Source organism: Oncorhynchus kisutch, linkage group LG3 (assembly GCF_002021735.2).
Source record: "Oncorhynchus kisutch isolate 150728-3 linkage group LG3, Okis_V2, whole genome shotgun sequence".
In the NCBI taxonomy this organism is placed as follows: domain Eukaryota; kingdom Metazoa; phylum Chordata; class Actinopteri; order Salmoniformes; family Salmonidae; genus Oncorhynchus; species Oncorhynchus kisutch.
In genome coordinates, this window is record NC_034176.2 from 15,388,163 (window position 1) to 15,406,261 (window position 18,099).

At 41.3% G+C, this 18,099-nt stretch overlaps 1 protein-coding gene across 2 annotated transcripts in view; it reads right to left on the minus strand.

The window, feature by feature from the left end:
* The window catches only part of LOC109875909 (EGF-like repeat and discoidin I-like domain-containing protein 3), a 201,535-nt gene that overhangs the window by 66,913 nt on the left and 116,523 nt on the right, over positions 1 to 18,099 (minus strand). For both annotated transcript variants that reach the window (XM_020468355.2, XM_020468347.2), the window contains one exon: positions 12,170 to 12,351. In XM_020468355.2, coding sequence (XP_020323944.1) covers positions 12,170 to 12,351 — 182 coding nt within the window. The remainder of the gene's footprint in view (positions 1 to 12,169; positions 12,352 to 18,099) is intronic.

Consider the following 18,099-nt stretch of genomic DNA (forward strand, 5'->3'; position numbering starts at 1 on the left):
GTTTTCATGCCAGGCCGATTAGTTCCACTGACTTAGTAGACGCCTAAAGTCGTGAATGTGAATGCCGTTTCCCTGCTGTCGTTTGAACTTTAAAGCTTACTATGTGGAGGAAGTCAGCACTGACCAGTAGAAATTACAGATCATGATTATTACTTCATTTAATTAATGTTGTTCACATATGTTCATACTGTGATCTGATAAACCCTGTGAGGTGTTCTGCAGTGCAGTGCCTACAGATGTAGGATCTTAATTTGATCCCTCTTTTGTTGCTGATGATTTTTTGGCACTGCATGAAAGGCAGATGAGCTTCGTGATTTTATAAAAATAAAAATAAAATCACCTTAATTTAACCAGGTAGGCAAGTTGAGAACAAGTTCTCATTTACAATTGCGACCTGGCATAACTTTATAATTGACATAACGTCATTGAGAATACACACTAACACACGGTTATATTAATAGTATTGCACTTTTCATGTAACCTACTTCTGGTCAGCTAGCAGCCTAACCACCAATACAAGCAACATGAATGGACTAAACTTTAAAATCCTGTTGCTGCAGAAGTATTTTGCTGTGACAATATAGCTCAAATAAGGTCCTACAGCTGTACATGAAGTAATGTACTTCAACATGTGTGAACTGCTAAGCAAAACAACCTTGAGAAAGAACAATAGTAGTTCAGACTAAAAGTGACAATTACATTTTATTTAACTTGTATTTATTCAGGGGAGCCCAATTGAGACCAGGGTCTTATTCTCAATGGTGCCCTGAGAACAAACAACTCAAACATGATAAATCAATAAATCAATACAACAGCAAAAGATAAACTGCATGATACAGCAGATACAGACACACCACATCTCACCAACAGTAATAACCCACCACAATGAACCAAAACACTAAGACACCACCACAATCAACCAAAACACTAAGAAACCACCGCAATCAACCAAAACACTAATAAACCACCACAATCAACCAAAACACTAAGACACCACCACAATCAACCAAAACACTAAGAAACCACCGCAATCAACCAAAACACTAATAAACCACCACAATCAACCAAAACACTAATAAACCACCACAATCAACCAAAACACTAAGAAACCACCGCAATCAACCAAAACACTAATAAACCACCACAATCAGCCAAAACACTAACGAACCACCGCAATCAACCAAAACACTAATAAACCACCGCAAGCAACCAAAACACTAATAAACCACCACAATCAACCAAAACACTAATAAACCACCACAATCAACCAAAACACTAATAAACCACCACAATCAACCAAAACACTAAGAAAGCACCACAATCAGCCAAAACACTAACGAACCACCGCAATCAACCAAAACACTAATAAACCACCGCAAGCAACCAAAACACTAATAAACCACCACAATCAACCAAAACACTAATAAACCACCACAATCAACCAAAACACTAATAAACCACCACAATCAACCAAAACACTAATAAACCACCACAATCAGCCAAAACACTAACGAACCACCACAATCAACCAAAACACTAATAAACCACCACAATCAGCCAAAATACTAACGAACCACCACAATCAACCAAAACACTAACAAACCACCAAAATCAACCAAACCACTTGCAAAACCTGTGTATACAGAAATAAAGTTCAACATACAACTCCCTTGATATCCTCAGAGTTGCAGAAGAGAAATGTGAAGCACAATGGGTGCTGAAAGTTAAAGGACAATGACAAGACATTTTTTAATCTTCAACATAGAAATGCTACCAATTTTTTTTTACTGAAGCTTGTAAGAAATGACGGCGTCACCCATGATTCACCAAACAATATTTTGATATAGGAAGCAAAGTACTTTTAACATATGTTTTCGTTTCAGTCTCCTCCATCTCCACTAACCGAAGTTATATCCATAACGTTTTTTCTATGAATAATGTAAAATGAACAGCTGTACAGAAAGAGTCATGTGTTGGCCAACTAACAGAGGAGGAACTTCTAGATGCAATTAAAGCCATTAAGTCTCCAAATATAAAATAATGCTATTTCTAAAATAAGCAATAGAAAGTTGCAAGTTACAATATTCTTGCAACCAATATAATGTTATATTAATGGAGGATACAACAATCCCAGCTCTGCAGATTTTGCTGTGAAGAGACAGAATCATTAGATAATTTGTTTTGGTACTGTCCATATGAAGCTTGTTTTTCGTTGCGGTCTAGGAATGGCTGAACAATTGTAACATTTACCTGGAGCTAACTCTACAGATAGTACTGCTGGGTGATTTGAATGAGTTTAATTCAAGGACCAAATATTAACAGCTGTGCCATATAGATTGCAAAGTAGTTGAGGAGAGATTCCAAGGCACATTGTTTATGAACTGATACCCAAAAAGACGCCGGAATCAAAACTTTGAATTTTTAAATTAATATTATTATACAACATTCTTGGAACCAATATAATGTTATATATATGGAGGATACAACCATTCCAGCTCTGCAGATTTTGCTGTGAAGAGACAGAATCATTAGATCATTTGTTTTAGTACTGTCCATATGTAGCTTGCTTTTGGTCGCAGGTCCAGGAATGGATGAAGAATTGCAGCATTACCTTGGCGCTTACTCTGCAGGTAGCACTACTGGGTGATTTGAAAAGTCCTAGTCAATCGATCAATAGTATAATAATACTTTTAGCAAAATATTGTATCTTTAATTTACAATCTGAAGAAACTAGGAGAATAGAAAAGTGCAAATCAATCCCAGAACAACAGAAAAGGCCTTGTGAAGATGCTGGAGGAAACAGGTACAAACATTTTCTATATCCACAGAAAAACTAGTCTTATATCGACGTAAGCTGAAAGGTCGCTCAGCAAGGAAGAAGCCACTGCTCCAAAACCGCAATAAAAAAGCCAGACTACGGTTTGCAACTGCACATGGGGACAAAGATCGTACTTTTTGGAGAAATGTCCTCTGGTGTGATGAAACAAAAACAGAACTGTTTGGCCATAATGACCATCTTTATGTTTGGAGGAAAAAGGGGGAGGCTTGCAAGCCGAAGAACACCACCCCAACTGTGAAACACGGGGGTTGCAGCATCATGTTGTGGTGGTGCTTTGCAACAGGAGGGACTGGTGCACTTCGCAAAATAGATGGCATCATGAGAGAGGAAAATTATGTGGATATATTGAAGCAACAACTGAAGACATCAGTCAGGAAGTTAAAGCTTAGTCACAAATGGGTCTTCCAAATGGACACTGACCCCAAGCATACTTCCAAAGTTGTGGCAAAATGGCTTAAGGACAACAAAGTCAAGGTATTGGAGTGGCCATCACCAAGCCCTGACCTCAATCCTATTGAACATTTGTGGGCTGAGCTGAAGAAGTGTATGCGAGCAAGGATGCCTACAAACCTGACTCTGTTACACCAGCTCTGCCAGGAGAAATGGGCCAAAACTCACCCAACTTATTGTGGGAAGCTTGTGGGAGGCTACCCGAAACGCTTGACTCAAGTTAAACAATTTAAAGGCAATGCTACCAAATACTAATTGAGTGTATGTAAACTTCTGACCCACTGGGAATGTGATGAAATAAATAAATGCTGAAATACTGTAAATCATTCTCTCTATTATTATTCTGACATTTCACATTCTTAAAATAAAAGTGGTGATCCTAACTGACCTAAAACAGGGATTTTTTTACTAGGATAAAATGTCAGGAATTGTGAAAAACTGAGTTTACATGTATTTGGCTAAGGTGTATGTAAACTTCTGACTTCAACTGTAGATGGGAGGGGTCGAGGGTAGCCGAAGGATAGGGTTAAAAACAAACAAAAGATAACTATTGTAAAATAGATTGTGTCTGTAAAATGTATATAGTATGTATAACCTGGAAGTAGAAGCCTAAGTCTTGTTGTTCATTAGTTTTCATTAGGGGAGGGGTGGAAGTGTTAGTGGAAAATAATTAACAAAAAAAAGATGTGCATACATATGCAGTACCTGTTAAAAGTTTGGACACACCTACTCAGGATTTTTCTATATATTTTACTATTTTCTACATTGTAGATAGCAAAGACATCAAAACATAGCCCAATTTGGTAAAAGACCAAGTCCATATTACGGTAAGAACGGCTCAGATAGGCAAAGATAAACGACAGTCCATCATTACTTTAAGACATGGTCAGTCAATATCCGGAAAATTTCAAGAACTTTGAAAGTTTCTTCAAGAACAGTCGCAAAAACCATCAAGCACTATGATGAAACTGGCTCTCATGAGCACCGCCACAGGAAAGGAAGACCCAGAGTTCCCTTTGCTGCAGTGGATTAAATTCATTAGAGTTACCTGCCTCAGAAATGATCATGTTGTGTTGCTACCATGTTGTTGTCATGTTGTGTTGCTACCATGTTGTGTCGTCATGTGTTGCTGCCTTGCTATGTTGTTGTCTTAGGTCGCTCTTTATGTTGTCTTGTCGCTCTTGTCGTGATATGTATTTTGTACTATATATATATATTATATATATATTTTTATCCCAGCCCCCGTCCCCGCAGGAGGCCGTTTGCCTTTTGGTAGGCAGTCATTGTAACTGCTGACTTAACTGACTAAAGTGATGAAATAAAGGTTAAATAAAATGGAAAAAAAAGATTACAGCCCAAATAAATGCTTCACAGAATTCAAGTAACAGACACATCTCACCATCAACTTTTTAGAGGAGACTGTGTGAATCAGGCCTTCATGATCAAATTTCTGCAAAGAAACCACTACTAAAGGACACCAATCTGATTTTTGGTTCCAACCACCGTGTCTTTGTGAGACGCAGAGTAAGTGAACGGATGATCTCCGCATGTGTGGTTCCCACCGTGAAACATGGAGGATGTGTTGTGATAGTGTGGGGGTTCTTTGCTGGTGACACTGTCTGATTTATTTTTAATTCAAGGCACACTTAATCAGCATGGCTACCACAGCATTCTGCAGCGATACTCCATCCCATCTGGTTTGCGCATAATGGGACTATAATTGGTTTTCAACAGGACAATGACCCAAAACACACCTCCAGGCTGTGTAAGGGCATTTGACCAAGAATGAGAGTGATGGAGTGCTGCATCAGATGACCTGGCGTCCACAATCTCCACAACCCAATTGAGATGGTTTGTGATGAGTTGGAACACAGAGTGAAGGAAAAGCAGTCAACAAGCGCTCAGCATATGTGGGAACTCCTTCAAGACTGTTGGAAAAGTATTCCTCATGAAGCTGTTTGAGAGAATGCCAAGAGTGTGCAAAGCTGTCATCAAGGCAAGGCTACTTTAAAGAATCTCAAATATAAAAATATATTTTGATTTGTTTAACACTTTTTTGGTTACTACATGATTCCATGTGTGCTATTTCATTGTTGTGATGGCTTCACTATTATTCTACATTGTAGAAAATAGTAAAAATAAAGAAAAACCCTGGAATGTGTAGGTGTGTTCAAACCTACGACTGGTACTGTAATAATTACAAACAAATATTGGAATTGGAATTGATACAGACAATTAAATTGATGGAAGCTACAATCGATCTGCAACATAAAAAAATAAAAAACACAACGGGCCCAAAACACATCAGCTGGATAGATATTCAGAGTTGATTATGCTCTCAAATCAAGATTGGGTGTAATTGGGGAGGGAATTACCAGCATTGTGGCCATCAGATTGACCTGTGTCCTTGACACAAGCAAAGAACCCCTGTGTGATGAAAAAAAGCTCTTCATCTTGCATGCTTTATTCCCCTTCTCCTTTGCCTATATGTGACTCGTTTCAGGAAACTAGGCATATGTCGCATGTCAATACTTCACAGGAGAGCCATTTGAACATGTACTTAGAAATGCCTTTTGGAACATGTGAACTTACCTGTGCCTCAATAACAAACTTGTATGCCATCTGTAAATATAAATAAAAATGTTAAATTATGAGTCTAGTTAGTTTAACACACAAAAAGACAGGAACCTTCCTGCTAGCCATGATTGGCTGAGATAATGAGTGGGCTGGACATGCCCAGAGATGAGTTCGGATTGATCTGCCATATAGCACATTTCTGGCTATTTGAGCTGGTTAGTATGTGTAGGTAATCCTGTCTGACGTGGCTTTAAAAAATATATATTGCGTAGTAGAACTGCATAAGTGTTGTTCTGGAAGACCGAATTTTGAAATAAGTGGAATTAGATTATGGTAGCTAAAGAGATGGAGAAAACACCTGTCTCCGGATTACATCTTCAAAATAAGGGCAACCATGGCATCCGTGACCGGGAGAAGCATCCATCCATGATGTATACGGGTAAGATAGCCTAGCTAGCTACATTTTCGGATATTACACATTTCTAATTTTGACAGAGAGTCATTTTCATTCCAAGTTAAAGTGTACTGTTATCTATTTAGCAAGCATTAGCTGGCTGGCTCACTAGCTAATGTTACGTCTATGATCTTATTATTCATATCTCAAAGCCATTTGCTTTGCTAGTTGTAGCCTAATGTTAGCTAGCTAAAATTGAACCTGGCTGGTTAGCTACCTGTAGATTCATGCAGGTTAGTAACGTCATGAGCTGGGATTATGGTTCATTGTTTAGCTTGCTAGCTCGCAACATGTCTTAACAAAAGACTCCACTATGCATGTATGCATTTCAATAGAATGTCAATGCGACAACTGTTGATAGATGTAGCTGATAAATTCACTCTGGCTATCTACTCCGATTTCAAGAACTCTCGTCTGAGTGTGCCAGAGTGCAGAATAACTGACAAGTTTCCGAATGCTCAACACCCATTGAATATGGCCGGTGTCAGTAAACGTTGGCAAAAAAAAGTGTAAATTGTTGCCAGCAGTACAGTTGCAGTCACCAACACTCTGGATAGAATAAAAACAGCCTAACCTGCTCTGCTATGGCGAGTAAAATGGTCAGTGAGGTGTTCTCTCATTTGTGTCTGGAAGTAGCTAGCAAGCTAGCCAATGTTTCGCTGTTAGCTTGTGTGCTTGACTGCTGTTGTTAGGACAGAACACTCAGATCAACCTTTAAAGAGATGGGTGGGGCTAAAGTTTAAGAGAGTGTGAACGATGCTGAATGGGTGAACGTTCTCTAAGGGCATTGTTGAGGCATCTGTTGATACTGATAGGATCAAAAGAAAGGAAGCACTGTTCTCGGATCAGCTTTCTCACTTTCCAATCTCAATTTAACATTAGAATTATTCCACAATACCATTGACAGATCAGGTCCTAGAGAGATGATATCACCTTTGGCTACAAATATTGAGGCGGTTTATTCTAATGCTTAACCTATTATAATGCACTAAATCAAGATTTTGTGCATCGTTGTGCATGTTACACATCATGAAATATATAGAGTAAAAAAAGACTGACGTACAAATGGCTACATAAAACTCAATTCAATTAATATGAACTTGATTTCTATATCATTGAAATGTATAGATATATGCAGCCTATACTGCATGTACCTTTTTATACAGTCATCTCGGATTTCATTTAAAACATTTATCAAAGGAGGCTGGTGGCACCTTAATTGGGGAGGGCGGATTGTGGTAATAGCTGGGGTGGAATAGGTGGAATGGTATCAAACACATGTTTTCAATTTGTTTGATGCCATTACATGTGCACCGTTCCAGACATTATTATGAGCCGTCCTCCCCTAAGCAGCCGCCACTGATCTTTATATCCTTTGCTTGTATTGCAAAGAAATGGGCAACTTTGTGTTTGTAGTCACTTGTAACATTAGTTCTAAAGATATCGGCGGTCACAGAAATACAGATAAACATGTTGATTTTGTGCTTAGCGGAGATTTTGTGCTTAGAAAAACATCTAACAATGTACTTCGCTGTTCTACGAGTGGTCTGCGGCAGTCGTTAAATAACAAGTGTTTTCAAAAGCAACTGATGGTTGGGAAACAGAGATGTAATAATGCTCCTCCAAAGGTTCTAACGATGAACGTAGCCTTAAAATGCTTTTGGGCAACCGAGTGCAGGACTTCAGATATTAGGACGAGATCCACCAGAGAGGGACATTTCCTAGCTCCCACAATATACGGCACGTGTAAAAGCATAATACAACTCCTGTCCAAAAATGCTCATAATGCAACGTGAATAATGATTTAATGCTTTAATGTCTCTACAAACTTTGACTCTTACTAAGGGCGTCCGTAAACCATGACATATCAGTAAATGTCTATAAATGCCAAACCATGACACAAATACCAAGCCATGGCTGTTCTAAAGTACTAAAGCAAGTGGTGGTGATTAGCTTTTTTCACTTTTAATTAACTCTTCAATGACTGTATGCAGAGCTTTGCATTTCCAAAACATTGGAGTTTTAAGGGTGGAGTGGAGTAGAGCAGTAGAAGCTGCATCCCCTCAATGAAAAGTAACACTTTCTCTTCTCATCTATAGCCTAACCCTGTTAGCATTCACAAGTGATTGTATTTGTTTTAGACATGCATATCACATCGTCACATCTCAATTCATCCAAGAACCACCAGAGAGGTATGTCGTCAACGTCACGCCAACACCATATTTCCCTGGAGTGTCGCGAAGCAATGTCATGTGTGTGTGTGAGCCCTAATGAGGACAATCCAGGCTCCCTTACAAAAAGAGACGCGTGAAGAAACACAGACAGGCTCACAAACACAGGCACACAGTTATAAAATGTTATATATACAGTTATATATACAATACATTTGGAAATACAACCACAAAAGGTGTGTAAATACACAATGTCAGTATTATTAAAAGTATGACACTGTCTGTTTGATTTATTTGCTATTCAATAATACAGAGCAGAGAGGAAGAGGTGAAGCGAGAGGTTTTACTCCACCCAAAATCTGTCATGAGTGTCAAATTAAGTAAGGCTTATTTGATCAAATAGAAGTTTCATAATGTTTAAGCTGTTACAAATGTACTGATATAAGTGGATACATGTGGAATTCTGGCAACTTTGACAAAAACAACTTAGTTGTTGTGCATGTTGTTCATTCACATACATATCTGCCTTCTCATTTGCTAGAATGGTCCCACCTGATCTCGTCTGCCTTCAATCATTGAGGCCATATATTTCCACTGTTAGAGCGGTCACTTGGCTATCTTTTCAATACAATAAATCATCAGCCAAATACAGAACTGGTGTGTTAAACCTGACACAATGACAGGGCTGGCCCTGACACTAGGAAAACACAAAACACCCACACACACACACCCACACACACACTTTCAGAACATACCGCCCACGAGCCTAAAACCCCATAGCGCTGAGAGAAGTATACACCATTCTACTCATGTCCCAATTACCCAGAGCCCCTCTCCTGAAGCCAGAGCGCCACAGAATCCCCAACATTATCCCACGTGGCGTCATTAAAGCCCAACAAACCACCTCAGTGGTTTGTTTGGCTTTAATGACGCCACGTCATCTCAGATTTGTCTTATATGCTCCATGCGCTTGGCTGCTTTTCTCTCGCTCCCTCTGTTTCTCTGTCGGTCTCGCTCACCTCTCCCTTCCACCCATGTGTCTCTCTGTCTTCTTTCGCACTGCCTTGCTCACCTTTCCCTTCCACTCTGTCTTCAAATGGTATTAGTCACATGCGCAGAATACAACCTTGCAGTGAAACGCTTACTTACGAGCCCCTAACCAACAATGCAGTTTAAAACAAATACAGATAAGGGTAAGACATAAAAGAAACCAGCAATTATAGAGTGTCAGTAAAATAACAATAGCAAGACTATATACAGGGGGGTACAGGTACAGAGTCAATGTGCGGGGGCACCGGTTAGTTGAGGTAATATATACATTTAGGTAGAGTTATTCAAGTAGAGTAGCAACAAAGAGTAGCAGCGGTGTAAAAGAGGGGGAAGGGGGGCAATGAAAAATAGTCTGGGTAGCCATTTGATTAGATGTTCAGAAGTCTTATGGCTTGGGGGTAGAAGCTGTTTAGAAGCCCCTTGGACCTACACTTGGCACTCTGGTGCCGCTTGCCGTGCTGTAGCAAAGAGAACAGGAGAGAACAGTGTATGACTAGGGTGGCTGGAGTCTTTGACAATTTTTAGGGCCTTCCTCTGACACCACCTGGTATAGAAGTCCTGGATGCCAGGAAGCTTGGCCCCAGTGATGTACTGGGCCGTTCACACTACCCTCTGTAGCGCCTTGCGGTCGAAGGCCGAGCAGTTAACATACCAGGCAGTGATGCAACCAGTCAGGATGCTCTCGATGGTGCAGTTGTAGAACAGTTTTGAGGATCTGAGAACCCATGCAAAATTCTCCTGAGGGGGAATAGGTTTTGTCGTTCCCTCTTCATGACTGTCTTGGTGTGCTTGGACCATCTTAGTTTGTTGGTGATGTGGACACCAAGGAACTGTAGCTTAGCATCTGCTTTGTCTGACTACTTTTTTATTGATCTAGTCACTGGTGCTTCCTGCTTTAATTTTTCCTTGTAAGCAGGAATAAGGAGGATATCATTTTGGTCAGATTTGCCAAATGGAGGGCGAGGGAGAGCTTTGTATGCGTCTCTGTGTGTGGAGTAAAGGTGGTCCCGCTGGTTGCACATTTAACATGCTGATATATATTTGGTAAAACAGATTTAAGTTTCCATGTATTAAAGTCCCCGGCTACTAGGAGCGGCGCCTCTGGGTGAGCAAAAAATAGGTAGATAGGTAGATAGTGTGGTCTAAAGCTTATCATGAGATACTCTACCTCAGGTGAGCAATAGCTCGAGACCTCCTAAGATATCGTGCACCAGATGCTATTTACAAAAATACATAGTCTGGCCCCACTTGTCTTAGTAGACGCCGCTGTTCTATCCTGCCGGTACAGTGTTAAACCAGACAGCTGTATGTTGATAGTGTCATCGTTCAGCCAGCGACTCCGTGAAGCATAATATATTACAGTTTTGAATGTCCCGTTGGTAGTTTAATCTTCCGCGTAGGTCATCGATTTCATTCTCCAAAGATTGCACGTTTGCTAGCAGAATGGAAGGAAGTGGGGGTTTATTCGATTGCCTACGAATTCTCAGAAAGAAGCCTGCCCTCTGGCCACTTTTTCTCCGCCTCCTCATCATGCAAATCATGGGGATCTGGGCCTGCAGTACATAATTCGCGTTGGGCTCGTCAGACTCGTTAAAGGAAAAAAAGGATTCTGCCATTCCGTGGTGAGTAATCGCAGTCCTGATGTCGAAGTTATTTTCGGTCATAAGAGATGGTAGTGGCAACATTATGTACAAAATAAGTAAAAAATATATGTTACAAAACAACGCAAATAAACTTCTCTCTCTCTGTTTCTCTCTCAGTCTCGCTCACCTTTCATGCATGTATCTGTCTTTTCTCACTCTGTATTTCTCCTCAGATAATCTCTTTTGATCATTCTGTCTATATACCCTCTCCTCCTATCCCTCTTTGACACATTCTCTCGCCCCCCTTTCTGTTTATCGCTCTCTTTAATTTCTGTGATCTATAACATAGATTTGGGACAAAAAATTAAAAATAATAAAAATAAATCCATAATCAATGTCTATTGTTAGAGACACAATGGGATAGTTATTATATAATTTCCTTTCACTAACTGCTTTCAATATTCTCACAGTGAAATGTACCTATTGTTGCGATTACGAATCCAACTAAACAGACACTTTGATGCCTGAACTGGCACCTCTGAGACAAATCTCGGAGTACATAACTGTGTAGGTCTGATAAAGGATATTTATTTGCATTTCAGAACGAAAGAACGGCAGAGGTTTAGCACATACATGCTGTGATTCGCTCCAGCAACCCCACTGGTAATACACACAGGAGTGGAACCAACAGCTGTTCTGTCCAGCTCTCACTGTTTAATCTGCCACTAAACCCAATCAGCACTGTGGCACTAGTCAACTGACACACTAATTAACTGTAATGTCACACCACAAGCAAAAATAGTACCTGAAATAGGACCCAAGCATAATATAAGTACTGTAACTTAAACTCTAAAAACAGATACAGTACGTCACAAATCCTGACTTTCTAAACTCCAGTTAATAGTGCATTGATGCCAACATTCAGATGTACACACACGTCTCAGATCAACATTCGCTCTGGTGTGTGAGGAGTTTTAGTGGGCACATCTGTCCCTGTCTAGTAACCTGAGTGACTCGTCTCTCCCAGCTGGTATCTGAGTCTTACCTGGATCCAGGGCCATCTGTCGTTCTCGGCAGCCGTCCATGCGTTGACCAGGCCCTTCTTGTTGAGCCGCGCGAAGTAGGGGTACCACTTCTGCAGGCCGAACAGAGCACGGTGGGTGGATGAGGCTGTTATCTGCTGGTTGGAGATGATGCCCCCCTCCATGCCAAGTGGTCCAGAGCATTCTGAGAGGACAGAACAAAAACAGACATGCATAGGGTTAGATAAAGGATGAAATATGTTTGCAATCATACATTTCACAGTTATCTGGCTAGTGAGTTTAAGATAGAGGTTGTTCAGAACATGAATATTTTAATAAGGCATATGTATAGGTGTGCACCATGGGAGCAGCATTCTTTCTTCATAGGAATAATCTGATGGTCCACCGTCCCATTCTCTACAGCACTGCTGCTTTTCAATGTTCCTTCCTCAGTCCATGATTTTCTGTCCATGTCCATCTGTCTCAGAACAAGATGTACCTCATGGTTGGGCTCCCCTCCGTTACATCAGGCAGAGTCTCGGTCATTATCACTGAGTTTTTGCCTTCGCTAACTGTAATCGTATCTTTTTGCTGCTCTCTCCCATGGAAATCCTGTCCTTGATGTCGAAAAGAGTCAGGTCACCTTGACTCGTGTTCATCAAACTGGTGTCATTGATCTGGTTCATCTCCAGGACATCCTCAATGTTTCCACTATGACACAGTCCTCAATTAGAGGGCCCTTCTGGTCATCCTGCAACCCATCCACTTCCACAGGAGCCATGGGTCTCTTCTCTAAGTCCTCCATCAAAAAGAGAGCCCTCAGACTGGCTCCAAAGGAACTCCAACTATTTTGCCTGGACAACATCATCACCACAGTCAACAGACCCAAGCAGGGTTTATATACCATCAATGCTCCAGAGCTAAAGTGGAGAGGCATGACACCAATATGGCTCTAATGAAATCACCCAAAGTGTAAGAATCCTTTTTACTGAGAATCTGCTAAGCAGCATGTCCAGGTACTTTAGCAGCATTTTAACAGCCGCATCTGTGGATTTTATACCCTGCCAAAGCTTTTCAAAGACAAAATGCTTCTTGTGCTGAACTTGGGAGTGCTTCCTTTTATTGTGTCCATTATAATGCACACCGTGTCAAATATGTCATTTCTTAAGCAAAATCAAACAATTGGGCCTCATCCCAGAAATTCTTACAAATATTCATTAAAAACATGTGAGAGTTGAAAACAAATCGAAAATGAGCTACATACTGTCTGTAGTTTTCTCACATGCCCATCGCAGTGAGTGAATGTGAACCAAGGAATGGCACATTTTGGCTGCTCTTCCATCAGTACTTGGAAGCATAAACAGAATTGTTTTGATTTTAACAAGAACACACAACAGCCCTCGACTGTCAGGTGTTTAGCACCTTCTCTCCTTTTTATAATTGCTAGTCTGTGTGCAAAAACATCTGTTTTGCTCTCAAAGAACACAACAGTTTGTAAGTTTCCACCTACCTCACGCTGTAGTCAATTAGAGTGACATGATGCATGGGAATGGAACGATTTGACCATGTAGCAATAATAACTGTACGCTTTGGGTTTGATTTATCGTCCGAAGAAATGCAGTTATGCTACGTAAATTAGTCTTCTTCAAATGCAACTCCACAACAAATAATGGACGCTTTGTATATGTAATGCAACTAGAACATTTCAGATTGTCTGACTAATCATATCAAACAAAAACAAAATGTCATTCTCTTTTCAAAATAGACCAACTCAATGTGCTTTATATCAACCATCCACCCCTGTGTTTCAGGTGAAGGGGAACCCTGCGGGGGACTGGAAGGGTTAAAAGGGGGAACAGCCCAGCTTTGTCTGTACCCCTGGTTTTAGTGCTTCTCTAACTACTTTGGGCTTAATTCTATTTTTAGTGTTTTGCTCAAGCGTGCAATAACAGGCTTCTATGACACTGCTTTGCAAAGCATCTTTAAGGCCTTTGCCCACAGCGTTCTCGAGTGTCCCCAACTCACAGCTATGCATGACTGCTAAATATTAGGTGAGAGCTTCCACGCTGTGTAAAAACACTGCTGAGTAGAGGCACTCTTCTTAGGCGAATAAACCAGCATGTCATCGAGCTAGGCTTAAGCATGAAGGTGTCATGTGTTTTCAGACCTGCTGTGTACGCTTAGTCTGTGATGAGTGCTTTTCTTCAGTCACCAACTTCACATAATTGCACATAATTACAGCTATGTATTTTTCTAACTGAGGATGAATTTTAAGACCTGGGTAGGTAAAAAGCTTCTTACGACTGCTCACCCTTAGGATGTTTCCACACCTGTTCCCTTTCAGCCAATTTTTGTGAACTCAGTGCTGTCCAAAGTAACTTAGACCCCTCAAAAGATCTGGAGAGATGGTCTAACTTCTGTTCGTGTGAAGTCTCAAATCAAAATCAAATCAATCAAAATGTATGTCACATGCTTCATAAACAACAGGTGTAGACTAAGAGTGAAATGATTAATTAGAGTTCCTTTTCCAACAATGCAGAGTTAAGATAAAGATACATTTTCTAAAATAGAAATAGTGACAAAAGGAAAAATATACACAGTGAATAACAAAAACAAGTATTGTTATTGTAACAGGGACTACTGTACCATTACCGAGTCGATGTGCAGGGGTACGAGGTAATTGAGGTAGCTACATACATAGTAGGGGTAAGGTGACTATGCAACAGGATAGATAATAGACTGAGCTGTAGCAGCAGTGTATGTCGTAAGTGTGAAAGTGTGTGTGGGGGTGTGTGTGGGGGGGCGTCAGTATGCATGTGAGCACATGTTATACTGTATGTGTGTGTGGTATATGTAGTGTGTGTGTGTTTGTGTGTGCGTATGTGTGTGTTGGGTTGTCAGTGTAAGTATGTGTGAGTGTTTGGGTAGAGTCCAGTGTGTATAGAGTCAGTGTATGAGAGTTAGTTCAAATAAGGGTCAATTCAGGTAGTCCGGGCAGCCATTAAATGAGCTATTTAGAAGAATTGTTTAGCAGTCTTACATGCTGACCAGACCAGACACGTCGCATGCGCGAGAGTTGCTAAATAAATATACACATACATGTTATTCAATCATTGCACCCACACTGCTCGCGAGTGTCTGCGTGGCCAGGCGCTAAAATAGAACATCATTCTATTTGTGACGCTCAACGCGCTGCAAGTCCTGCCTCTCAAATCCCCTCATTGGTTTTTAGGAGCATATACCCACATGCCATCTCCTCATTGGATTTTAGGAGCATATACCCATGTGGATGATTGAAAGATGAGCGTAAAGTTGGTTGCCAACAGCCATATAAAGTGCAAAGAAGAAAAATAAGCCTGAAGGAAGGAGGAAAGATGACGAGAAACTAATTTTGTTTACCGTTATCTGTGGATTAATTGTCGGAGTAGAGGACCTTGTGCATTTCAGTAAAAAGAAGCAACCCAATGTTTATATCCCAGGACAAATTAGCTCGCAACAGCAAGCTAGTTAGATACATTTCCATAAATGTTTCATGCTTTACGACCTGTCCCCAAATTAATATAATTGGTTCAGAGTTTGCTTTTATATTTCAACCTGCGTGTTTTGGTCGTGTCTGGTGTGGGGGTACAAAATCGACATGCGCGAGATAGCACCTACAGGCGTGCGAGCGGTTTGGTCAGCATGTTAAGGCTTGGGGATAGAAGCTGTTCAGGTTCCTGTTGGTTCCAGACTTAGTGAACTGGTACCACTTGCGGTGCAGTATTAGAGAGAACAGTCTATGGCTTGGGTGGCTGGAGTCTTTGACCATTTTTTTGGGCCTTCCTCTGACACCGCCTGGCATAGAGATCCTGGATGGCAGGGAAATCGGCTCCAGTGATGTACTGGGCTGTACACACCACCCTTTGTAGCGCCTTGCAGTCGCGTGCCTTACTGTTGCCGCACCAATCAGTGATGCAGCCATTGAAGATGCTCTCAAATGCCAAATCATTTCAGCCTCCTCCCGACACGTGCCTCTGATTGAGAACCATACTAGGCTGAACTCAAAACCCCAACATAGAAAAATAAACATAGACTGCCCACCCCAACTCACGCCCGACCATACTAAATAAAGACAAAACAAAGGAAATAAAGGTCAGAACGTGACACCCAGGGTCCTGAGCTTGGTGATGAGCTTGGAGGGGACTATGGTGTTGAATGCTGAGCTGTAGTAAATGAACAGCATTCTTACATAGGTAGTCCTTTTGTCCAGGTGGGTGAGGGTAGTTTGGAGTGCAATAGAGATAGCATCATCTCTGGATCTGTTGGGGAGGTATACAAATTGGAGTGGGTCCAGTGTGTCTGGGATGATGGTGTTGATGTGAGCCATAACCAGCCTTCAAAGCATGTCATGGCTATAAATGAGTGCTCCGGGGTGATAGTCAATTAGGCAGGTTACCTTGGTGTTTTGGGCATTGGGACTACGGTGGTCCACTTGAAACAAGTTGGTATTACAGACAGGGTCAGGGATAGGTTGAACATGTCAATGATGTCAGATGGGGCTCTTATGCATGGATGAGAGCATAGAAGGCATTTAACTCTTATGTTAAGCTCACGCCACTCGACAGCTGGTGGCTGGGTTTCCCTTTTTCAAATAGGTGATGGTTTGCAAGCCCCGCCAGATCCGTCGTGTGTCAGCCGGCGTAGTGAGATTTGAGCTTACTCTTGTATTGACACTTTGCCAGTTTGATGGCTCTTCAGAGGTTGTAGTCGGATTTCTTATAAGCGTCCGGATTAGTGTCCCGCTCCTTGAAAGCAGGACACAGTGCGGCTGTTGCTTGTAATCCATGGCTTCTGGTTGGGGTATGTGCATACTGTCACTGTGGGAACGGCGTTGTCGATGCACTTATTAATGAAGCCGGTGACTGATGTGGTAAACTCCTCAATGTTATAGGATGAATCCCTGAACATATTCCAATCTGTGCTAGCAAAACAGTCCTGTAGCTTAGAATCCGCATCATCGGTCCACTTCCATATTGAGGGCATCACTGGTATTTCCTGTTTGAGTTTTTGCTTGTAAGAAGGAGGAAAGAGTTAATATCTGATTTTCCCAAGGTAGAGTAAGGGAGGGCCTTGTATGTGTTTCTGTGTGTGACATAAAGGTAATCTAGAGTGTTGTCACCTCTAGTTGAACAGGTGACAGATCAGATCTTGATGATGCATAGAAAAACCAGAAAGATGTATATCTATGTACTCGTTCAGCCACGACTCTGAGAAACATAGAATATTGCAGTTTTGTCCGTAGAGCTCAGAGACAGGATTGTGTCGAGGCACAGATCTGGGTAAGGATACACTAACATTTCTGCAGCATTGAAGGTCCCCATGAACACAGTGGCCTCCATCATTCTTAAATGGAAGAAGTTTATGCCACCAAGACTCTTCCGAGAGCTGGCTGCCCTGCCAAACTGAGCAATTGGGGGAGAAGGGCCTTGGTCAGGGAGGTGACCAAGAACCCGATGGTCACTCTGGCAGAGCTCCAGAGTTTCTCTGTGGAGATGGGAGAACCTTCCAGAAGGACAAACACTCCACCAATTAGGCCTATTAAAAGCCACATGACAGCCACCTTGAAGTTTGCCAAGGACTCTGAGAAACAAGAATATCTGGTCTGATGAAACCAAGATGGAGCTCTTTGGCCTGAATGCCAAGCGTCACGTCTGGAGGAAACCTGGCACCATCCCTATGGTGAAGCATGGTGGTGGCAGTGTTAATTGTACTATACTGACTCTGTTTTACAAGTCTTTCATTGAGAGTACTTTAACTTTTTGTGTTTTTTGTTGGTTTGGCAATTCCACTGTCAGCCAGAGAAATGTGCTGAGAAGGATTATCACCACAGCAATCAAGGTACTTGGAGTCAAACAGACAGGCCTGGATGAAATCTTTAACTTCTTATGGCTGGGGGGCAGTATTGAGTAGCTTG